Source organism: Rhinatrema bivittatum, chromosome 10, assembly GCF_901001135.1.
Source record: "Rhinatrema bivittatum chromosome 10, aRhiBiv1.1, whole genome shotgun sequence".
In the NCBI taxonomy this organism is placed as follows: Eukaryota; Metazoa; Chordata; class Amphibia; order Gymnophiona; family Rhinatrematidae; genus Rhinatrema; species Rhinatrema bivittatum.
The window spans coordinates 86,721,925-86,747,090 of NC_042624.1; the positions used below are offsets into that span (position 1 = coordinate 86,721,925).

Here is a 25,166-nt window from a genome sequence, read left to right on the forward strand (position 1 = left end):
CTCAACTCATTTGTGCCAATAATGCTTTTAACATGATTTATGTTTTGCAGGTAAATTTAGAATTCTCTTAGAAAAAGCTGCTTCTCCCCCCCCCCCCCCTTTTTTTTCTTGCTCCTACCACACTCATTACCACCTCTTTTCCCCCCCAGGCACCATAACTGTGCAGCATTAGTACCCCAGCCTGTCCCAAGAGCTAGAGGCACTCCTGCATTATTCTTTGGCCAGCACGAGGGGCCAAGTACCCCCCCAACTCCTCCTGTGCACCCAGGCCTAACCATTTCCAACAGACGGCATCCATGCCACAGTGTTTACAACCTAAACCACTGGACTAAGCCCACAACTCGAGCGTCACACATTTCTAGGAACTTATAATACTAAACAGCATACTAGTAAGACAAAACTAATACAAAAGTTGCTGTTTAATATAAACAGATCAACAATGTTGGGCAGGATACAAATGACCAAAAAGTCGAGCTGAATGATGGTGGTCCCACAGTATCACCTGAAAAGGAATCCTCCAGCAGGCATACTTTCTTTTGTAACAGTAGTAACTGGCTGAACTCCAATCCTTAGGTGCCAAACAGGCCAGGTTTTCAGGATATCTACAAGGAATGTGCATGAGAGATTTGCATGCACTGCCTCCATTGTAGGCAAATCTGTCATATGCATATTCATTGTGGATATCCTGAAAACCTGGCTTGTTTGTGGCACTTGGACTGGAGTTCGCCATCACTGTAGTAACTATAATCAAGTTCATGGTTTCATACACTTTTTTTTGTATGTTTTAGAAATGACACTTTATATTGTCACAGAGTTTGGCTGCTGCTAGAAGACAGAAGGGTAGTTTCCACAACCGAGCTTCTATAAGTGAAATTTTCTCCTACTGGTGTCCATTTCATGTCGCTGAAATAGAAGCAGAAAACAACACTATCAGTACACTGCTTTACGTACAGCATGGTAGTAGTGAAGTTTAGCAAGGCCCAGCACGAGCCTTGGAAAGAGCAGCTGCACACAAACTCCAGGACAGTTACTCTGCGACAAGGTAGCAGCTCAGCGAGCTGGGATGGAGATGAAATGGAAATAAAACCCATGTGTCAAGGTTACAGTATGCAGTGCTACTACCTAATCTCGTACCTTCCACTCCTCTTAAAATTAGGACACCAAACCCAACAGGACAGCTGCTTAGGAATTATGGAGAACGTCACAAGCTCTATGGATGCATCTTATGCTGCATCCCATCAGGTAAATAAAAAGCAAAGCAAGAGATGATACAGCCAGCATAAAATGCTTCACCAAATACCAGCTGAGTTTTCAAATACATCACTTTATTTTTTTTTCCAGACTTGTTAGGCACGGAATGCTGGAGCAGAAACTTTGGTCCAACTCAATTTGGAGGTAGTTCTAATAGGCCACAGGAAGCAGTCAGAGAAGCCAAGACTATAGAAAATGACGACAATTGCTTTCCCACCATAAAAGCCCAGTTTAACTGCTTCTGAGAGGCAGAGGTTTAAATATTTTGAACAAAATATTCCTATAAGTTCACAGTGTTTCTGCCACTCTCTCTCCCTACTCCCCCTTTCACTTTGCCCTCTGAGGCCTCTACTTGGCATTCCCCATCCTAAACGTGCATGCTCAAGCTTTAATGTAGTTCCTCTCTTACATAGGGCTTGCTGGGTCAGACCAAGGGTCCAGCAAGCTCGTATCCTGTTTCCAACAGTGGCCAAGCCAGGTCACAAGTACCAGGCAGGATCCCAAGGGGTAGATAGATTCCAAGCTGCTCATCTCAAGAATAAGCAGTGGATTTCTTCAGCTCTACCTTAATAATGGTTAATGGACTTTTCCTCCAGGAACTTGTCCAAATCTGTTTTAAATGGAGCTATCCTAAAGGAAAATTAGTTTATCTGATAATTTTTGTTCCTGTAGTACCACGGATCAGTCCAGACTCCTGGGTTTTGCCCCCTCCTCTAGCAGATGGAGACAGAAGTTTTCAAAACAAAACTCCGCCTTATATAGGATGGTGCCACCTACAGTCCGGCAGTATTACTCAATGTCAAAAGCAGAATGATTCTCAAAAAAACCACCATAACTATGTACAGTAACACTTCAACAAGAAAAAAAATAACCGGTTCACTTAACCCTCTTAGGAACTGAACCTGTAGCACCACTTGAGGATGGTCAATCCAATTTCTGCAGATCTGAAAAATCAATCATAACTGAGTGGACTCTCCTTTACTTCCATGTGTTCCCCGGGCGGGACTCTGGACTGATCGTTGGTACTACAGGAACGAAAATTATCAGGTAAGAAACTAATTTTCCTTTCCCTGTACGTACTCGGATCAGTCCAGAGTCCTGGGATGGGATCTGGAGGCCCACTCTAAGCACTGCTTCTCTAAAGCCGCCTTCACCCGGTGCCTGAACATCCAGGCTGTAGTGTCTGGCAAACATATGCAAAGACTTCCAAGTCGCTGCCCTGCAGATCTCTTGCGGTGAGACCATTTGACACTCCGCCCAAGAAGCCTCCTGCAAATGGGTAGAATGAGTCTGAAGACCAAACGGTACAGGCTTACCATGCAGCAAATATGCCTAGCCGATAGCCTCTTTCAACCAGCTTGAAATCGTAGCTTTAGATGCCATATTTCCTCATTTCGGACCAGCCCACAGCACAAAAAGATGGTTAGTCACACAAAACGCGTTAGTAACTTCCAGATAACGTAACAACGCCCGACGAACATTCAGCTTCCATAAGTCTTTAGACATAGGGTCTGACCGGTCCAAAACGGGAAACGACGGAAGCTCCACTGACTGCTTCACGTGAAAAGTAGACACCACCTTCGGAAGAAGGAAGGAACCGTCCGCAAGGACACACCAGAATCCAAAATTCTCAGAAACGGTTCCCTACAGGATAGAGCCTAGAGCTCCAATACTCTGCGAGCAGATGTGATAACAATAAGGAAAATCACCTTTAAACGAAACTGACTTCCCCTGGAGGAGAGGGCAGAATGCTTTAAATGCTAACTGCCCTGATCAACCATCGAGATTCTTCCTGGGACCATTGTCCCTGCACAGACTTCCTCAGGCAAACTGCTCCCCAACCAGAGAGGCTGATGTCCGTGGTCACCACTGTCCATTCGGGCACCTCCCGGGGAACTCCTTGGGATAAGTAGTCCAAGATAAGCCACCAATCGAGACTGGCGCGCACTGTATCCGTAAGAGAGAGAGGTAAATGACACTATTCGGAGACTGGATTCCAACGCGAAAGCAACGCTGACTGTAAAGGACATATGAGCAAAGGTCTAGGGCACCAGCTCCAGGGTGAAAGTTATGGAGCTGAGAATCCGCAACTAATCTCACACTCTGGGGAGACTGTTGGCCAATAAGTCCCGCACTTGTCCTTGTAGCTTGACAATTTGGTCCGAGGTAAGGAACACTCTCCCTTGAATGTCGAATAGAGCTCCCAAAAACTCCAAAGACTGGGTGGGCACCAGTCTGCTCTTGGCTAAGTTGATCACCCAACCCAGTGATCGCAGGAGTTGAAGCACTTTGCAATTTGCCAACTGGCCGAGCGACTGACTTTGCCCGAATTAGCCAGTTGTCCAGGTATGGATGCACCAGGAACCCCTCTCTGCGCAGATGAGCCGCCACCACAACCATTACCTTGGTAAATGTTCTGGGCATGGTGGCAAAACCGAAGGGGCAAAGCTCGAAACTGAAAATGGCGACCCATCACAGAGAACCTCAGAAACTTCTGGTGGTTGGCCCAAATGCCTATGTGAAGATACGCTTCCGTTAGGATCCAGTGACGAAAGAAGTCTCCTTTTCTTACCAAGGCAATGACTGACCATAACGTCTCCATGTGAAAACGTGGCACCCTGAGGCAGCAGTTTACGCGCTTCAAATCCAGAATGGGTCGGAAGGACCCCTCTTTTTTGGGACTACGAATAATGCCCTTTTCGCTGCTCTGATTGAGGAACCAGGGTGATGGTACCGAGTTGCAGAAGGCTTTGCAAGGTATCTTGCATTGCCTGTCGTTTTTCTTCGTAACCGCATGGGGAGACCAGAAACCGCTCCGGAAGGCGGTGTGCAAAATCTAAAGCGTAGCCTTGATGTATCACAGTAAGGACCCACTGGTCCGACGTCACCTTGACCCATTCCTTGTAAAACAGGGACAATCTGCCCCCGACAGCTGGAATCTAGGAATGGGTCAGTGTCCCTTCATTGGGAAGACTTGGCCCCAGATGCGGGCTGGGTAGCCCTGATTCTGCCAACGCGTCGGCCACAAAAGGGCTTGTTCTCCCCCAGGGATTGAATCATATCCTAGAGGTCCTTGCCAAAAAGCAATTTACTCTTGAAAAGCAACGACCCCAGCTGAGCCTTGGAGGAAATATCCGCCGACCAGTTCCTTAACCACAGGAGCCGACAAGCCGAGACTGCCAACACCATGGATCTGGCCGAAGTCCGTAACAGATCATAAAGTGCATCCGTATTTTAAGCGATCAAAGCTTCCAGACGCCCTGCTTGCTGTGCTTCTGCATCAGAAAGACCAGCATTAGCCTGTAACTGCTGAACCCAGCGAAGGCCTGCTCGTAAGGCAAAATTGCTGCACATAGCTGTCCGCACTCCCAGTGCAGAGACTTCAAAAATTTTCTTGAGCTGCAGCTCCAACTTTCTATCCTGCAGGTCCTTCAGGGCTGTAGCACCCGTAACCGGGATTGTGGTCTTTTTGGTGACTATGGACACTGCCGCGTCCACCTTGTGCACCCGCAGTATGTAAGTTGCTTCCTCTGGAAAAGGATATATCTTATCCATAGCCTTGCCAACTTTCAATCCCAGATCCAGGGTATCCCATTCTCTATATAGGAAGTCCATGGCAGAAAAATGAAAAGGAAAGGAAGTAGTTGAGTCTGAGGGGCCCAGCAACACTCGATCCATGGCCCCCCAGCCTCTGGCGGCCCATCTATACCTACCTCTCAGAGTATGGCAGGGACAAGCGGAGCCAACTCCTCCCTCCTAAACAGATGGACCACCTTAGGGTCATCTCCTTCCACTGGATCCTGTGGATGTTGATCAGGGTCTGTATCCACCCCCATCTGAGGCTTACCCTGCGGGTCCTGGTCCCCTTGGTCCGTATCCTGACCCGTGGAATCGGCATCTGTCTGAGCCCCTGTAAGCAAAGGGTGCTTAGCTTTGGAGGACCCAGAGACTCCCTTAGACTTAGGCCGCTTTTGAGAAAGAGACTTAAAGACCACTAGAGGAAGTTTTACCCCCAGCATGCAGCTTCCCTCCTGGCTTTAAAAGCCTTATGGAGAAATAAAATAAACTCAGAGGAGAAGGAGGAGTCAGAAGCCCCCTCAGGGCTATCCTCCGTTGCAGGTGAGAGGCTGTAAAGGTTCGCTCCCCCCAGGAAACCCTGGCTGAGGAGAGAGAGGAGATGGGAGAATCCCCTCCCCCACAGCTGCACGAGTCGCTGATCTAAAAGACTCCAAAATGGTCTCCTTTCCCGCGCTCAGCAGGAATGGATCTGCCTCAGCTGATCTCTGTGCAGCTAACACTGAAGGAGCTCGGGCAGCCTTGCACCAATTTTCACGGCCCCGGAGGAACCCTCCTCCCCGGGAAGACACGCTGACCACAGCCCCTCCCGAGAAAGATGCGCAGGGGCCGAGCCACATGCACGGCACGCAGACGAGCGCGGCAGCGGGCCCGAGAAAGCTAAAATTCAATTCTGTAAAAAATTAAATCGCGGTCCGCCCAAGCACAGAGTCAGGGAGGGAAGAGAGCCACAGCGCCGGTGACACTGACAGAAAATGAAAGAAAATCAAAACTTTTTTTTTTTTTTTTTTTTTAAAGACTTGCCCGGCAGTGATCCATGGTCCCGATCCGGCGGGGTGGAGTGAACCGGGCTCCCCGGTGTTGCACCCAGAGCTGCTAGGTTGGAACAAGAGGGCCCTCGACCCTGTAAAGCAGCTGCCTCAACAACCAGCGGGGGATGGTCCCCTCAGGACCTAACAAACCCCCTGGGAGGCTCAGGACAGAAACTGCTCTTTTTTTTTTTTTTTTTTTAAATCAAAGTAAAAATGTTTTACAGACCGAAAACCCTCTAAAACTCACTACTCTTAACTCTAATGAGCAATCAGCACATACTGTAGGCCTTGCACCTCCCCCATCTGCTGGAGACAGAGAAATACTGCCGGACTGTAGGTGGCACCATCCTATATAAGGCAGAGTTTTGTTTTGAAAACTTCTTTCTCCATCTGCTGGGGGGGGGGGCGGGGGGGGCAAAACCCAGGATTCTGGACTGATCCGGGTATGTACAGGGAATACCTTTCACCACATCCTCCTGTAATAAATTTCAGAGCTTAATTATGCATTGAGTAAAAAATTCTTATTAGTTTTAAATGTATTACCCAGTAACTTAATTGTGTGTCCCCTGGTCTTTGTACTTTTGAAAAGAGTAAACAACTGACTGTTTACTCATTCTTTTCCACTCATCATTGCATAGGCCTCTATCATCTCTCTCCTCAGCTGTCTTCTCATACGGCAGTTACTACCCCAAACCAAAAAAATACCCAATACTTCACTTTCAACACAAACCCAGCATAGCTCTCTGCTTCAACGGCAGGGAAGGAAATTTTGACAATTCACACATATCCAGCATAGCCCTCTGCATCAACGGCACGGGAGCAAGTCTGATATTTCACTTTCAATGCAAAGCCAGCATAACTCTCTGCTTCGACGGCAGGGGGGGAATGAAGAAAGGTGGATCTATATTCAGGCAACAATCAACAAGGACTGAATTACATAGGTTGAACAAACAGATAAGCATGGCTGTAGCTTGCTTATTGCGGTGGTTAATACTCCTAACTAAATTAAGCTATTTCACTTAGATGCAGGTCCAACACTGCTCTCTACATTAATGGCGGGGGTGGAAGGGAAATAGAATAAAAAAAGGTTACTAAGAGCCAAGAGAAACAGATAAGTATGTGAGAGAAAAAAAAAGTGCGAAAGCTTGCTGGGCAGACTGGATGGGTCGTTTGGTCTTCTTCTGCCGTCATTTCTATGTTTCTCCAAGCTGAAGAGTCCTAACCTCTTTAGCTTTTTCTTCATAGAGGAATTGTTCCATCCCCTTTATCATCTTGGTCACCCTTCTCTGTACCTTTTCTAATTCTGCTATATCTTTCTTGAGATGTGGTGACCAGAACTGCACACAATACTCAAGATGAGGTTGCATCATGGAATGATATAGAGGCATTATGATATTCTCTGTTTTATTCTCCAGTCCTTTCCCTAATAATCCCTAGCATTCTACTTGTTTTCTTGGCTGCTGCTGCACAATGAGCAGAAGATTTCACCATTTTCAACAATGACACCTGGATCCTTTTCCTGAATGGTGACTCCTAATGTAGAACCTTGCATTCTGTAGCTATAATTTGGGTTACTCTTCCCTAAGTGCATCACTTTGCACTTGTTTACATTAAATTTCATTTTCCATTTTCATGCCCAGTCTGTTTTGCACTGTCCTCTTGCAATTTCTCACAAATCTCTTGTGATTTGACAACTGAATTGTGCCCCATCAGCAAATTTGATCACCTTATTTGCTGTTCCCATTTCCAGGTCATTTGTAAATGTATTAAAAAGCAGTGGTCCCAGAACAGATTCCTGGGGCACTCGACTAGTCACTTTTTTCCATTGGGAAAATTTACCATTTAGCCCTACTCTCTGTTTTCTCTTTTAACCAGTTGGCAATCCACAACAGGACACTGCCACCTATCCCATGACTTTCTAATTTCCTAAGTCGTCTCTCAAGAGGGACTTTGTCAAATGCTTTCTGGAATCTAAATACACTATATCAACCGGCTCACCTTTATCCACATTTACACCTTAAAAAAAAAAAAAGCAAATTTGTGAGGCAAGGCTTCCCTTGGGTAAATTCATGTTGGCTTTGTCCCATTAAACTATGCTTTGCTCTATGTTCAGCAATTTTGTTCTTTATGATAGTAAAAACTATTTTGCCTGGCACAGATGGCAGACTCACTGGTCTGTAATTTCCTGGATTACCCATTAAAAATGGGTAAAAAATGGCATTACATTGACAACCTTCCAGTCTTCAGATACCAAGATGATGTTATTGATAGTTTATGAATTTTCGATAGCAGGTCCGCAATTTCATTTCTCAGTTCTTTCAGCATTCTGGAATGTATACCATCTGGTCCAGGTGATTTCCTACTCTTTAGTTTGTCAGTTTGCCCTAGTACATCTTCCAGGTTCACTGAGCTTTGTTTCAGTTCCTCTGAATCATCACCTTGGAATATCATTTCTGGCATAGGTATCTTACATCTTCCTTAGTGAATACCGAAGCAAAGAATTCATTTAGTCTCTCTGCTATGGCTTTGTCATCCCTAAGTGATTCTTTTAACCCTTGATCAACTAATGGCCCAACTGACTCGTGAAGGATTTTCCCCCTCGAACGTACCTGATAAAGTTTTTATTATGAATTTTGCTTCCACAGCAAACTTTTCAAATTCTCTTTGCCTTCCTTATCAATGCTTTGCTTTTGACTTGCCAGTGCTTTTGCTGTTTCCCGTTTTCTTCATTCGGATCCTTTCCATTTCTTAAAAGATGTTTTTAAATATTATAGCCTCTCACCTCACCTTTCAACAATGCAAGTAGTTATTTAGCCTTCTTTCCACTTTTTCTAATGCATGGAATACATCTGTTCTGGGCTTCCAAGATGGTAATTTTTAAACATCCATGCCAGAGAGAAACTCAACCTTTGCAGCTGCTCCTTTCAGTTTTTTCCTAACCATTTTCCTCATTTTATCAGTGACCTTTTTGAAAGTTAAAAATACTCCCAAATTTGATAATAAATGTGATCGCTGTTACCAAGTAGTTCCAACACTGTTACCTCTCACACTAAATCCTGTGTTCCACTAAGGACCAGGTCTAAAATAGTTTCCCCTCTTGTTGGTTCTTGTAGCAGCTACTCCATGAAGCAGTCATTTATTTCATCTAGGAACTTTACTTCTCTAGAATGTCCTGATGTAACATTCACCCAAGTCAATACTGGGATAAGTGAAGTCACCCATTATTACTGTGCTGCTGATTTTGTTAGCTTCCCTAATTTCTTTCAGCATTTCATTATCTGTTAGTTCATTCTGGCCAGGTAGATGGTAATACAACCCTATTTCATTCCCTTTTTCACCTGGAATTTTTATCCATAAAGTTTCAACACTGCATTTTATTTCCTGCAGAACCCTTTATCCTGTTTGACTCAATGCGCTCTAACATATAGTGCCTGCCACCCCTCCACCAATTTGATCCATCCTACCAGTGATATAATTTGTATCACAGTGTCCCATTGGTTTCCCTCCTTCCACAGGTCTACAAGATGCCAATTATATCTACCTCTTCATCCAGTGCTATACACTAACTCTCCCATCTTATTTGTTTTTTTAGACTTCTAGCATTTATACATAGATATTTCAAAGTATGTTTCTTGTTTATATTAACAGCCTGCTCATCAGTTGACAGGGGTAATTTGGAACCTTTCTGCACTTTAGTTAAAGGCACCTGATCCCCTTTGGCATTTATTGCAACCTCTCTACTGGGATGTCCTATTTTCCCTGTTGTCTTAGTATCCTTCAAAGATACATCATGCTGAAACATATGCTTCTGAGTGACTATAGGCTTTCCCCCATCATCTAGTTTAAAAGCTGCGCTATCTCCTTTTTAAAGGTTAGTGCCAGATATTGAAAGGTACATATTTCAATAAAACTGTCCTAACACCCCGAGTGATAAAAATATAAAGGAAGTAGAGAGATTTAGGCACCCATTAAGGAAAAAGGGACTGACATGTGAAACAGTATGTGCTGTGCTCTTATCACATTTAAATTTACTTTAACTATCACATTACACTCCTGACAGACTTAAGAATAAATGGACATTCAGATGGAAAGTGTCAAGATGCAGAATTCACCGTGATGGTTTTATACCATGCTGTGTTCAATGTTTGAATCATTACAGCTTACTGGCTAGAAAAAACACCAGTTCTGTTTGCTTTAGCAGAGGTAGATATGGCATGCTCAGTTGATGTCTGTATGTTTCAATATTTAGAAAATAAAAATGACAAGAGGGCAAAAGGAAAATTTGTCATATAGCTCGGGTTCAAGCAAAAGTGGGGGGTCCAAACTAATCCTCAAGGTTTACAAAGAATGTCTTTCATGGAAAAAGCTGAATATATTAACTGCAAAAAGATCAAGTCAGAGCATACAATGTGGGGTAAGGATGGAAAGGAATAAATGTGCTTACAATTCAGTATGTGAACACACTAGATGTAGGGAGGGGTTAATTAGGAAGTATATATGATAGCAATCAAAAAATGTGATAATGCTAGCTGACGAGCGGGACGAGAGAAGTAGATTGTGTTGTGCGATTTATGATACTGTAATGGTGGAAACAGCCTGTCAGGGCTATTAAACAGATCTATAAACTAAAGAAAACCACCACTGTCGCATCCCAGGTTTTACATCTACAATATGGTGCCACTTCAAGTTCACACACTAATCCAGATCATGACTCAGCAAGGCTTTTCTCTCACTCTGTTGCTACAATGGACCCTTGGAAGGAGTTAGTTATTCTGAGGGACAGGTACATTGGTTTACAATAAAATGCCTCATTGCATTTTCTTCATTAGTAGATGACTTACCTTGTGAACCCATTCATACTCGCCAAACTTTGAGTCAAAAGTTCCTTTTTGAAGCGATCTCAGCTTTAAGGTGAAACGAGGCCCAAGCTCTTGCATTCCTACTTTTTTCTCACTCTTGAAAATATACCTTTTGGAAATGAGAAGAAAGAAGTTATGACAGGTGATCAGGCGTTGCTTGTGTGGAAAAGGAACCTGCTCAAAGGAGAGGATACCTGTGAAAGCGGAAGAAGATGTAGTCCCGTTGATTGTGAAACGTGGCTACTTGCCGTCCTGTGAACTGAGGGTCATGCGGAAAGAGAGAGGCAAACATGCGGCCAATGGAGTGACCAAGTCGTGTGGTAAAATTATTCAGAATAACTTCCGGCTGATGTTCTGTGGGTGCTTTTCCCTTTCTCTAGAATAAGAAAGAGGTGAATTAGAAGACAAGTTAATTAAAAACAAGACAAAAAAAAAGCTTGCATACATATGCATAGTTCAACCTTAATACGGGCTGGTTTGAGCTCTCCAGATCAAAAGCATCCTTCTATCCAGGGGAGATATCTGCTGCCAAAAACCCAACTTGGCCAATTCGAGAGTCCAATTTAGCCTTTCCTGGCAAAAAACTTCCCTCTGTGTGTGTAGGGGTGAAATAGTCTGGACTGATTCAAATCTTGAATGGTTCGCTACCCTTCCTTTATTCTTAGCACACACTTTTGTTACAATGGGTTAATTTAATTCTGTCGGCGAACAAAATCCAAAATTTTAAAAGGCAAAAACACAGCATATAATAGTGTCCATGCTTCACTTACAAGAAAAGGGCTTTTGTATCATGTTTTTACTAACCAAATCACTTCTCACTACCTACCAAAAAAAAAAGTGTAACAATATAAGTAGTTGTCAGTCTTTAAACCTGATCTGGTAAATACCCAATACTAGCTATCACTATCATAATCTTACACTCATGACCCTGAAAAGCGGCAAGATCTTGCCAGCACCTACCAAGTCTCTCTTATCAAAGACATTTTTCTTCTGCAATAAAATATACAGTACAACATGCACCACTGAGGCCTGTTAAGGACCTACTGCAAGATCATTTTCTGGGTGCACCTGTACTTTAGAGGTGCAGGGAAACAGAAATAAGGTGATGAGCTTTCAGGATAGCAGGCAAGTGTTATACTGAATTTGCACTGCATTTCTAAACAGCTGCAATGAACAGAGCAAAAGATTCCCCACACAGGATTAGATGAGGAGGCCAATAGTGTACCAATCAGGAGAAAAAACAGCTATAAAAATCTGTTTTTACAATGAACTGAATCTAAAAGAAAAACATTCTGAAACAAAGGCTTCTTTTTTAATAACATTTGTGCTTTAATTAAAAGCAGCTCCTGAGCTCAAGACAGAGCTTCTGTAGCCTTTAGACAGCACTTAACATCCAGTACAGTCTGCGCTGCTGAACAATTAACAGACAAGTCAGCCAGCCAGCCTCCCTGCATTAAGCATGGGCAGAGGACCTTTGATTACAAAGTTACCTTTATCTCCTTACGCAGACGGACGCTGCTCATTTTAAAATGAGCCGTTGGACCTTCAGGCAAATGACTTAAAACAAGGCCATCTGATGTAAGGGTGAGTTAAAGAATGCTAATTAAAGAGTCAAAATCTTTGCATATGCATACATATTTTTTATTGTATCAACATCTACCAGTGTACATTTGTTTAAAATCATCTCTCCATAAACACCCAAAAAGGATACTTGGCATTTTGCGATCTTCATTAATAACTAGCAAATCTGTGAATCCTCGTGAAATACACTGTGGGATAACTTTCTTTAGAGCCAGTCCCTTCCGGTAGTACACATGGGAGTTGGGGATGATGCTGGACAACTGTTCACAGAACCTCACGCACCTCTGGGATACAAACCAGTTTCAGAACATGAAATGTAGATTCAGCATCTCAAACATCTTTTTTAGCAAGATAATGTCGATCGTTAGTTTAAGCCTAAGGTAGTCATTCTACTTGAAAGACTAAATACTAAGACTCCATTATGCTTCTGATGCAGAGATAGACATTATACTCGGGACATGAAATTTTAAGTCTGACTGAACTAACCAAAAAAGAAACCACTTCTCCAGACTTCTTCATCTTGAGATTAGTGGGTGTGGAAGGAAACTTACTGTATGTTTCTGCAGCCCTATCCCGGAGCCATTTGTGTCTCGCGTCCCTGAAAATGCCAAGTAATGCCCAGCTTTCTCTTCTAGGATTTTACCTCTCCTCTTCCTCCCCTCCATTGTTTCTCTTACCTCCTCCCACTGTTGCAATATCCTAACTCCTCCTCAGCCACCCCACCCCTTTCTATACTCCGTTCCTCACCTCTCTCCTTTTATTTTTTCCCTTTGCCTCTGAAGCGCGATACTGTACACGGCGAGTGGCCGTAGAGTGCAGGAGCAGAGAGAAGGGCTTTTCCCATTACTGATGAGCACTCCCTCCAATAAACAATGGGCCACAGAAGAGGTGAGATTACTGCCTTTAAAGTGAACGGCGATCTATCTTATTCAAAATCCAGGGTAATCTTCAGGCAAGAGGACAAGCTGGCCCAGCTGAACAACAAAGTTTTAAGCCCAAGCATGTCCCAAGCTAAGGTTCCAGGTACTGGAAATACTCCTTTTGCATTGCAACAGTAAAAACAGGGATGTCAGAGTGCTGACGCCAATGCTGCTTTATTGCCACAAAACTAAATTCCCCACAAGTAGCTTGAGCAAGGTAAACTGGGTCAGGCCCTGCTTGCATCCAAAGCTTACTGTCCAATGAAGAGATCTTTTCCCTATAAATTCAGAGAATAAACACCCCTCCCCCCAGCCTTTAATGCTGATCAGTCATTTTTTGCATTAGCTTTAATGCTCAACTACAAATTTTCTAACAATGGTGTTCACATCAAGTGCAGTATTGGCTACCAAGGGTGTCTGCTAATTTATAAAGGGTAAAAAAGCAAAACAAAAAAAAAACCCCAAATCAGATGGAGCATCAAATTTCTTGTTTTGGTATGTAGAAACAAACTAACAACTTTTTTTTTCTTTAAATATCCACCTGACTGTATTGTCAAACATTGTATATTTACCCCCCGAGGCCGGTCTGATGTTGTAATGAGAATTTTGGGAAGAGTCTGTCGATTGAAATAAGGTGCAAATTCATCTGTAGCTTCATCAAAAGCAACCTGTGGACAAGAACAGTTTGAAGAGCTTAAAGTCATTAAGAAGGCAAATCTGAGCTCTAATCACCCTACCAAATCATAGTCTACAGATTCTACTAGAATTTCTTTGAAGGTGTACATAAGCATACGGATATGGGTGAGTAACTTGCTGGAATGGAGGAGGTTATTCACAAGGCGTTTGATTAAGTCCCCCATGAGAAACTGAGCAAATAATAAAGTCATGGGAAGAAATATCCTAAAGTGGATTGATAATTGGTTAAAAGAAATGAGACTAAATGGTCAGTTTTCCCAATGGAGAGAAGTGAATGATGAAGTGCCCAAGGATCTATCTGAACGGAACCAGTATCATTCATTAATGATCTGAAAAAAATGGAGCAAACTTAAAGATAACATTTATTCACAATAGTTAAAAACGGAAGCAGATTGTGAGGAATTGTTGGAGAGCCTTGTGAGAATAGGAACATGTCATCTAAATCAGTGCTTCTCAACCCAGTCCTTGGGGCACTCCTAGCCAGACAGGTTTTCCGGATACCCAGTTAAATATGCATGAAATAGATTTGCATTCAATGGAAGCAGTGCATGCAAACCTCTCTCATGCGTATTCAGGTGGATATCCTGAAAACCTGTCTGGCTAGGAGTGCTCTGAGGACTAGATTGAGAAGCACCGATGAAAATATCAGATAAAATTTAATGAGGATAAGTGCAAAGTGATTCACTTGGGTAAAAATAATCCTTGGAGTCTTTTGTGGACAATAAATTAAAATACTCAGTACAGTGTATACACAGCAATAGTGGTTAAAACAAAAGCAAAGAGAATGTTAAGTATAGAAAATAAAACAAACTTAGAATGCTTGTGTACCGTATGTTGCATTTATGACTTGATAACTGTGTTCCTCATCTAAAAAAATAAAATAAAGCAGAGCTAGAAAAAGTACAGAGAAGGGCAACAAAACTGATAAAGAGCATGGGACAGCTCCTTTATGAAGAAAGGCTAAGCTGGTTGGGAAATCTTCAGCTTGGAGAAGAGACAGAGGGGATATGATAAAAGGTCTGTACAATCATGTGTGGGATGGAAAAAGGTTAAGCACTGTTAAAGTGTACTAGGACTTGAGGGCATTCCATGAAACTAACTAGTCTCAGATTAGTTTTTCACTCTACTCCATGCTATGGAATTTGTTGCAGAGGATATGATCAAGGCCATTATTATAGCTAGGTTTACAAAAAGTGATTTGGACAAGTTTCTGGAGGACAGGTCCCTTTACACATTATTAGCTAGGAAGACTTGGGGATTGTTAATCTCTTACTTCTGAGAGTGAGCAACGGAGAATGGATTTACCCAGACTGGCCACAGTCGGAGACAGGATGTTAGGCTCAATGGAACATTGCTTTGACCCATAAATGGCACTTTTTGTGTCATTTAATATTTTTTATAGGATTTCAAAACAGCATAGATTTATTGCCCTAATCATGCTTACATAATCAGTTGCATAGGCTTTACAAAGATGGTACTAGGATGTGTCACAATTTTACTTCTAAAATTAGCTAAGCAAGTGTTCTCTGAAGACAGTGAATTACTAGTCACACATGTGGCATCCTCTCTGCTAATAAAACATTTCCAGAGTTTTCCAGGACATTTCTGAAAAATATTTGAGCATACTCAGCTGTTCCATGCTCAGAGTGCTTTAGTTCTCTTATCAGGCTAATAAGCTCAACTTCAGAACGGGAGGAGGGAAGGTGTGTGTGACTGGGGATTCAGGTCTTCAGAGATTGTTATATTTGTTATGAATTTTGGAACCTGCTCAGAGTATGTAAGTGTTGGGTGGAAAATATGTTTGCTTAAATTCATTAAATTTATTTAGAAGAGGTTTGTACAACTGAGGTATGGAATTCAGCCCACACGTTCATGACCCATAACTCTTTAGACACAGATTCACATTATGAGAGCATGTTAGGCAGTCCATTCTGCAGTCTTTTTTTTTTTTTTTTAGGGACAGGGCCTAATTCCAGCCCTTTCAGGATCCATTTCTATGATTTAGAATTTTCTTCCAAAAAATATCTTTAAAAAAAAAAAAAAATTCTCCCAAACAAAACAATTTGAAGCCCTGTTGGCAAAGTTATTTGTTCCCCCTTTCTTGTAAGACGATAACTGTAGCTAGGGCATCCCATGTGCAATTCATTCATCTTTAGGGAAAGACAAGTTCCTCACCTATAAACAACTATTAAGGGCTACTGATGCAACAATGGCCTTGGCATCATAGGGCCTTGAATGTCCTAAGATCAAACCTACTTGAGCATAAGTGAAGGTTATGCAATCTGCTATGCAATTAGATAAAGTTCTTTTTGACACCACAGATCCATGCTTGGTTTTGCTTCAGAGAGAAGCAGCTCATTCTCTTACAATCCAAAACATGCAAGGATTGTTCATCTTTATTGATACGTGGCCTTGGGAAAAAACACCGAAAGGACAACTGAATGAGTACATTGGAAGTCCACCACAACCTTAGAATGTGTGTTCAGCATCATCCTGCTGTGATGACATTTAGTATAAGGCGAGTAAGTTACTAGGGGTTGGAGTTCAACTGAGTTGAAGTGACCACCACAAAAAAATAAATAAAATTAAGTTAAATTTAAAGAAAAAAGGGACTTTCCAGGTCAGATACTTTAGCCTATAGCAGGCCAGAGGCTCGAAAAGGTCTTTTATCAGCTGTGTTAAAACCACAGGGGTCTATTTTCAAAGGAGCATGCGGCTGTCCATGTGCGTGTGGTTCCCAGAACGCGTGCGTTATAAAATACAAAATCTGCGCTCACACGAGCAATGGATTTTAACATCCATGTGCGTATGTGTGGGCGGATGGCCTCCTCTGCGCAGGAGAGGGATTTTAAAAGCCCATGCGTGGCAACATAATCGAGCCTCCCCCAGTTCCCTCCCAGTCCGCTCCAATTAAGGAGTGGACTGGGAGAGAGCTTTCCTATGCCTAACCCTATCCATCTCTTCCCCTCTCCTCCCCCTACCTCTTAAATTTTTTTTGTTTTTTTTAGTAGATTTTGCGCACCGGCCCAGCCCGCCCCTTCTGAGAGGCCCAGCACTTGTGCGCGTAATGGCCGGTATTTGCAGGTGTGGGCCTTTGAAAATGTTCTTGACATGAGGTCAAATGACACTGAGGGTAGCTTTATGAGCTGCTTCAAATGAAGCAAGCCCACACAAATCTTAGAATTAAGAGTTTTACAGAAATAGGTCTTCCTTGTACAGACAATATGCACTGAGGTGTACCGTAACAGTTTGCTTTGAGTCCATACTTCGAAATATGTAGAAGGTACTCCAGCATTTATCGTGTGGGTCAGGAAAAGAATCTAGAACCTTGCCATCACGTCTGCATTAGAGAGAGACCACAATAGCAAATTACTTCCCTCTCAAATGCCAAGCTATGAGGATGAGAGAGCAGAAGTCGAGGTGAATGTTTCTTAGTTCTGCATTAACTCTGGAAAAATCTACAACTTCATTGGTTTCCAGATAAACAAATCCTGAAGGATTGAAAACCAAATCTGTCTTGGTCAAGAGGGCGCTATGAGAATTATAGTTTCCCATCTAGGTTTTATTAAGATTTTTGCACCAGAGGTAGAGGAGACACCTATGGAAGTCCAGTGGAGGGAGAAGGTTTCTGTCACTACTCTTTTTGACCTCCTCCTGAGACAGAATGCTAGCACCTTCCTGTTCTGAGTTAACATATCTTCGGATTTCCCCACTGAAAGATGTTTGCTACATTGATTCAGGGGCCACTCATGAGGGTCTGAAAACTCAGCCTACTTGCCAGATTGTTTTCTGACCGTAGCAGTTAAGAGGCTCTCAGGATCATCCTATATCACAAGGCTCAGTTATATAATCTGATAGCTTCAGTAAAGGAGGACAGATCTAGTTTTTCCCTGTTTGTTGAACGTCACAAAACGAGTCAAATCATGCGCCTTCCCCAAACACCAGCAGGAGACACTGTGATGGTCCATGATGGGACATCTGTCTGCACTTGGGGCAAAACTTGAAACCACTGGTCTTCTTGGACACAGGGAAAAGATCAACAAGGCAAATTCAAAAGGAAGACATTTTGGAGAGATGAAAATGTGACTCAACAAGCAACACTTCGACCCAGGATGTGGCTCAAAATGGGTCCAACAGGTAAAGACAAACAGGACAAACACAGAGAAATATGGGAATAAAAATGATGTGAATAACCTCAATGTAGTAACAATTCTATACACCTGATATTGTTAGATAATCAATTGTAATCTTGGATTATTGAATATTATTTGTGCAATACAGATATTTTTATATGGTTGGTGTGTGATTGATGGATGAATGTGTGAGTTTAGATTTTAAATGTCTAGATAGGTAAATACCTTGTGATTTCTAATAAATGATAAATTATAATTTACATGTATGTGGTCTCTCTGTGATGTGATATAGTCAAAATGGGTCCAGACAGAAAGACACCAGTTAAAAGAAAAACAAAGCTACACGCTGTCAAAAAAAAAAAAAAAAAAAAAAAAGAAAGAAAACAAACCCTAAGAAACCAGAAGGGCAAAAAGAAGCCTCGCGCACAATTTATGCTGAAAAAAGAACTGAAAAAACTGAAAAAAAAAATCTAGTAAGAACTACTGAGAAGAAAAAAAAAAAAAAAAAAAAAAGAGCACAATTTGACAAAAACATACTGCGGATTAGTGGTAATGGCCACACATGCTCATAGCTGCTTTTCAATTTCTTGAAAAGCTCTGGAATCATCCCATCAGCACCAAAGTGATGTCATCACCAACATGTTTGATGGACAATTCATTTGTCACCACAGAATCAGTCTTACATAACCACTGTTTCATGTCCATTACTTGACTCCATTGTGAGCACAAAACTGTTTGGGCCTTTAGCAAACCAGGAGGATTAAGCCTCCTGTAAACAAAATGTGCACACACATAGCACGAGTCATAGAATTCTGCACAGAATTACCTCTTCATCCGTGGGATCCACTGTTGTTTCATCATAAATTCGCTGGTTTTCAATAGTCTTCGGTACTGGTTTTGGTGGTGCCTACGTGAAGGAAGAAAAATGACTAAGCATTCTAGCACACTTTGCAATCATTTTGCAGCAGGCAATTACAACTTTTTTAATAAAGATTTCACAAGCCAACATAATGTTCTAAGTTTAGAATGATGTTCTGGGGTCAGCCTGGTGCCTCAGCTACCCTGAGGGACATGGGTTTGATTCCCAGTTCAGAATGTGTTACTTATTTCTAGAGCAGTACTGGCCTTTCTGCTAAAAAGGCAATATTCACTACCCCTGGTGGGAAGAAGGCAGTCAGCAGGTAATGGCCACTCCTAGTGCTGGATTTAAGGCCCAGAACTACAGGGTTCTGGAAGGAGCCCTGGACCATGGCCCAACCGAGGGTGGTCACTGCAATGATGGAGCTAAACAAGAGCAGGAAGAAAAGATCAGTGGGTAGCTGAAAAGGAAGCTTGTTGTGGCAGATCTAGCCCAGGGTACAAAGGAGCAGGAAAAAACTGCTGGGTTAAAAATAAAAAAAAAATTATACATTTAAATCATGAATTTAGTTCTCATATTAAAAGCCAGAAATCAATAGAAATCTAAGGCATTTTCACAGGAAATAAATTGGACATACTAGATGGGCCTTTCCATCCTTATCTTCCATTATATTCTACCTTTGTATTATTAAATTATATTAAAGCTAAAAATAGCATGCATGATTCACGTTACTGGCATCAATACTTCGTGAAATTAAATTTATAAGTTATGTACACAACCAGATAAATAAAACCATGCCAATTTAAAAAATAAAAGTATTTAGCTTATACTCCTTGCCTATTAAAATAGAACTAGATTTGATTTATGTTGGCAATTGTAAAATGCTCTGCTACAGATTGCTGTATAAGTAATTAATGACATACAGTAGAAGTCCCTGCCCCAAAATATTTATAATCTGAGGCACCAGAAAAAAAAAAAAAGAAAAAAAAAAAGATTTGTATTGGCCACAAGGAGGTTGGTGAGACATGGGATTTTAATCCTGGTCTTTGATCCCTTATTCTAATCACTAGGCCACCCATCTCTTCACTGCTCTCTCTTACAAGTCATCTTACCTTATCTCCAAGAGCTTCTCTTTCTTTTTTTCTTTTCTTCTTAATTGCTAACTTTTCCTAATAAGCAAGAAACAAAAACCATTAATGCAGACCACAAAACCATATTGTATATTAGCTATCCTCGTGTTTTTACTCTGAGCAAAAACTATCTGAAGAGTATATATAGATGCAAACTAAAAACATAGCTATTCAAAAATGCATATAACCTAACTTAAAACCAAAACCTCAGAATGCAGATAACTACAATAACTAGAACAAGAGATATTAAATGAAGCAAGAGAATTAAGATTCTTACATTCTCTTGTTATTTTAAGACAATGTACTGACTATTGTGTCAACTGTTCTGTACAAATTGCCTGATGGCCTGTATTAAAACATCTCATTAGATTTATATTAATTCTTGTTTGAGAATACGATCTCCATTGTGATCTTTATATGGAAAGACTGGATATAAAATATCTAAAAACACAAACCCAGCAAAAAGTCAATTTAAATCACATACATATTAAATCTCACACCAATTTATAGCTAAAATCATGCCTCTCAACGCTGAAAGCTAGCTACACCTGAATTTCTGCAAATTGAGTTCTGTATTTCAAATTGAGAGGCAGTGCATTAAAGACGACAAAGATTATTATGGCCCCTATAAGTGAAGAAGCCTATTTTTTTTTTAACATGAAAAGCTGTACTAATTTAGAAGTTTAATTTAATTTATTGTTAATATCCCACTTGTTAAGCATGTTACCAAGCAGTGGTATGGTTGTAAGTACATACATAAAATCTAACAAACTTAAAAATAAAAATGTACAACCTAACAGACATAAGTTGAAGCAAATATTGAATAGTAGAGAATTCCAGAGTGAGGGTACCTGATAACTGAATGAGGTCTCTCTGGCATAATCTATCCAAATTACTGATGGTGGTGGCATAAAAAGGAAACCCGCCTGGGATTAGCAAAATGGAGTATAGGGCACTAACAATTTAAATAGATGGAAAGGTCAACCAACTGAAAGGGTGCAAAAAACAATACTTAGAATTTTAAATCTAATTCTGTAACTGACTTTTTTTAAAGTTAGGGAAATATGATCATATTTTTGAAGATCAAAAATCAGCCTGGCAGCAGGATTCTGTAACTTCAGATGTTTCAGCTGTGAATTTGAGATAGTGTAATAGAGAGTTGCAGTAGTTCAATTTTGAAATCATAAAAGCCTGTACTAATGATTTGACATCTTTTACATCTAAATAGTGGATGCATTTCAAAGAGAAAAATGATTTGTGAATGGTAGCTGAAATGAAACTCTAATTGTACACCTAACAAGTGGGCTGATACAGTAAAAGGTGCGGGAGAGCAGGCGCGCGCGCGCAGGCCACTCTCCTGTGCGCGCAATTTTGTATAGGCCCGCATACAAATGAGGACCCGCGGTCCCTAGCACCTCATTTTTGACAGGAGCAGCGGCTGTCAGCGAGTTTGACAGCCGATGCTCAATTTTGCCGGCGTCGGTTCTCAAACCCGCTGACAGACACATGTTTGGAAACTGGATGCTGGCAAAATTGAGCGTCCGGTTTTCGAGCCGCGGGCCGATTTTAATTTTTTTTTTTAATTATTTTTAAACTTTTGGGACCTCCGACTTAATATCGCCATGATATTAAGTCAGAGGGTATACAGAAAAGCAGTTGTGCATTTTCCCAGTGCCAGCAGAAATTAACACCTACCTTTGGGTAGGCGCTAATTTCTGAAAGTAAAATGTGCGGCTTGGCTGCACATTTTACTTACTGAATCGCACGGGAATAGCTCGAAAACGGGCGTGCGTTTTCGATGTGCTAGCTTTACCCCTTATTCAGTAAGGGTAATAGCGCGTCAAAAACGCACGTCCAATCGCGTGTTAACAGTGCGCTCTACTAACTACTGGCTTTATGGAAATGGGAGCTCCCAACATTATAGGAGCCATGTCTAGAGCAATAGAGCTAAGTTAGAAGTAATCAAATTATGATTTATGAGCCAATTAGCAACCCTGTCCAGACAGTTGTTGAAAAAAGATAAGTCATTGAAAAATGCAGTGATCTGTACATCCTCAGTGAAGAACAATGAGCGTAAGCCCAGGTCCTGAATGAGAGCTGCTAGAGGTGAAACAAATCTTAAACAGGAGCTATGACAAACTGGAGCTTTGTGGGACTCCATATGGAAGTTTAACCATCCTAGAAATGTGATTATTCCAGTCCACTTAAAGAGCGATCTGAGAGAAATCAAACTAAGGCTTCAGAACTATAAGACCAATCTCCTTTAGTCTGTGCATTAACAACTGATGGTTAACGGTGTCGAACACTACACTCGTATCTAAAAAATAGTGCATTCTTTGAGGTATCTGATTTAACTCTGGCAGAGTAAGAAGAGCTGTTTCACTGCCGTGCGCCTTGTGAAAGCCTGACTGTTCAGAGCATAGTTTACATGGCTGCTGGGCAATCAACTGTAAAACGTATTTGCCCAGCCATGACAACCATATGCCCACAAACAATTCAGCCTCGTTTCAGAAGCTGCACTATATGTTTTAAAGTTCTTTGAAATAAACTTTTCAAGCCTTATGTTATTTGTTCTCTGCCTTATTTTTTTTATCCCATTTCCAACCCGACTCTACAGATGTAATCTGTCCTCTCTACACTGGTAGCTCGGTGCCGGAGGAAACCGTGCGAGGTGGACTGTCAGCGACGCGTGCTGAAATCAAATCAAGTCTGGTTGTATTGATGCCATCAGTACAAACGGCTCTCTACTATACAGAAGTCCCCATCCCGAAGAGCGTGAGCAGACGGCGAGCGAGGGCTCGGGGGAGGCCTCGGCCAGGGTCCTGCTCCTCACCTTCCTCCTCTCCTGCTTGAAACGCAGGAACATGAAGTGCCGGCGCTGCTTGTTTTTGATCTCCGAGACGCTGAACGTTGGCGGGAAGAGAACTTCTCCCTGCGCCTGCTGTTCCGCAACATTATCCTTTGTGTTAGCTCCACTGCTGCCACTTGGCTCTGTCTTCTGCCACTTCTTCACCGACTCGTTTCCGGCCTGCACCTCGTCGCCCGCCATGCCAGCAGCTCCAGAGCTCTCAACATTATCGCCCTTCGACCTTTTCTCGCTTTCCCTTCCGAGGTTATCCCCTCCCGCCGAACTTCCGGCAGAGGTCAATTGAGGCGTGACGTCACGCACGACTGTTTGCAGACTGAGCCCTAGGCTTACGGCGTTACCACTCTCCTGTATTTCTTGGGAACAATTTTCTTTTTTGTGTTATAATACATTTACACCCTTGGTATCTATTTCTTTGCATATTTGGGAAGGCAGCCTCAATTTAAATACATTTGCAAATGTTGGGGAAGTATTGGAGGAGTACTATTTATTATTTCATTCTTGAGGTTTTTGAGGGTAGATTATGGGCTGTGTATTGCTATGCATTAGATTCAACATGAACTTTCATTGCCTAGATTGTGAAGAACTTGATATCTTGGGGTAGGCAGAATTACCTTAAAATGAATATTTTCCCATGCTTCTTGAGCCGCTTTCAGCATGTCCCCTGTAATGTTACTGATATAGTGTTCATTAATGACTATATTTTGCAGAATAAACATGCAAGAATTAAGCTTTGCACTCTCTGGTTGACTAAGCAGCAAGGTGGGATGGCATTACCCAATTTAAGAATGTATTACTAGACTAGATTGATGATGATAGTGACTCAGTTTGGCATTTGTTAGAAAAAGGGTAGGCGAATGAGGTGGAACTGATGACATTTGTCTGCATTTTCATGTAAGTAGCTCATACTCTTCAAATTGGTGTCAAGTTAGCAACTTTCTGGGTCTTGCAATTTTGCCTCGTCTCCAGTATTTAAGAATCCATGTATCTTGGGATGCACCTTTACATCAGAGGTGAAAGAGTGGCAGGCTAAAGGGTTTATTTTCATATTTTAGTTATGGGGTGATGAGGGTTTCAAATCTTTTCAATCTCTTTGACAAGAATTAGACATTGATGAAGAGTCTTCTTGCATTTATTTCAGCTGAAGCAAGCCCTGGAGGTAATAATGAATATATATGGGTCTTTCACATAACTTCAGTCTTGGGCCTTTTAGGAAGGTGGGATAAATCATTGGTACCCCCACAACAGGGGGGTGTTGGTCTCTCAGCTCCTGTTGGTTGGTTGTTTTATAGCTGCTACATTTTGGAAGTTTAATGTTTGTATTGGCATAGATAAATGCAGAAAATTACTGATACTGAAAGACTATGATTTGAGTTAGCTGGGGAAAATTTAAATACGAACAAATCTGGGTTTGTTACAGAGCTTATTATGGTCTAAATTGAAAGAAAAGTGTCTTACCTTTCCTATCCCTCTATCTCATCCCTTTCACCTCTTGTCCCTTAACTCTCTTCCAGCCCTCCAACACTTTCCTTATTGTCTCTTAGCCCTCCATTTTCCTGTCTCCAAACTCTTTTCCAATGATCCCTCCTCCCTTCCTCCTTTTTTGTTCATTCTTTTATGTTTCTTTCTTCTGATTCCTCCAATGTCTTTAATCTGCTTTCTGTATTCCTTTAATATTGTGAATTAGAAGTAATATTTTCTAGCTACATGCTATGGCACTTCCATCCTACTGCCTATGAATTTTTTCTAAATAAATTCTGTATTAATGCAGAAGCAAATTTGTTACTAGAATTAATATTTTTAGAAACATGATAGATTACAGATAGTGGCAATGACTCTTCATATAAAGGATTAAAAACTAAATACTGTAGGGCAGGGATAGGCAACTCCACACCTTGAGTGTCACAAACAGGACTGGTTTTCAGGATATCCACAATGAATATGCATGAGATAGATTTGCATGTACTGCCTCCATTGTATGCAAATATCTCATGCATGCTCATTGTGGATATCCTGAAAATCAAACCTGCCCCTACTGTAGGGGGTCCTGTGTCTATACAGAATTAGGAACAACCACCGTTAATCATTCGATTTGTAAACTAGCCAGTGTATTTTGGCAAACCTAGTCAATGACCCTTTGAAAGATGAAGCTGTAGGGGTAAAGTACAAAAACAATAGGTATGATTTCCTAGTTATTGAATCACTGATGCGGAATAAACTTGCAATGTAGGGTATAAAAGCAGCTCATGAAAACAGAAGTTTTA

The 25,166-nt window shown here is 41.7% G+C and overlaps 1 protein-coding gene across 1 annotated transcript; it reads right to left on the minus strand.

Moving 5' to 3' along the window:
- Window positions 1-401: 401 nt before the first annotated feature.
- Window positions 402-23,149, minus strand: RPF1 (ribosome production factor 1 homolog). Its single transcript, XM_029617961.1, has 9 exons — window positions 22,870-23,149; window positions 20,019-20,075; window positions 18,874-18,954; window positions 13,791-13,886; window positions 12,429-12,582; window positions 12,208-12,290; window positions 10,912-11,093; window positions 10,700-10,826; window positions 402-903 (listed from the first exon to the last, which is right to left on the minus strand). Exons 1-9 carry the CDS (start codon window positions 23,083-23,085, stop codon window positions 862-864), a joined length of 1,038 nt encoding a protein of 345 aa, XP_029473821.1. The 5' UTR covers window positions 23,086-23,149; the 3' UTR covers window positions 402-861.
- Window positions 23,150-25,166: the final 2,017 nt, after the last annotated feature.

Excerpts from the sequence above, each read along its gene's own strand:
- RPF1 (XM_029617961.1), bottom strand. The coding sequence starts at position 23,085 with ATGGCGGGCGACGAGGTGCAGGCCGGAAACGAGTCGGTGAAGAAGTGG. Across the intron at positions 20,076-22,869 it reads TCAAGCAGGAGAGGAGGAAG|GAAAAGTTAGCAATTAAGAA; the intron begins GTGAGGAGCAGG and ends CTTGCTTATTAG. Across the intron at positions 18,955-20,018 it reads GAGAAGCTCTTGGAGATAAG|GCACCACCAAAACCAGTACC; the intron begins GTAAGATGACTT and ends TCCTTCACGTAG.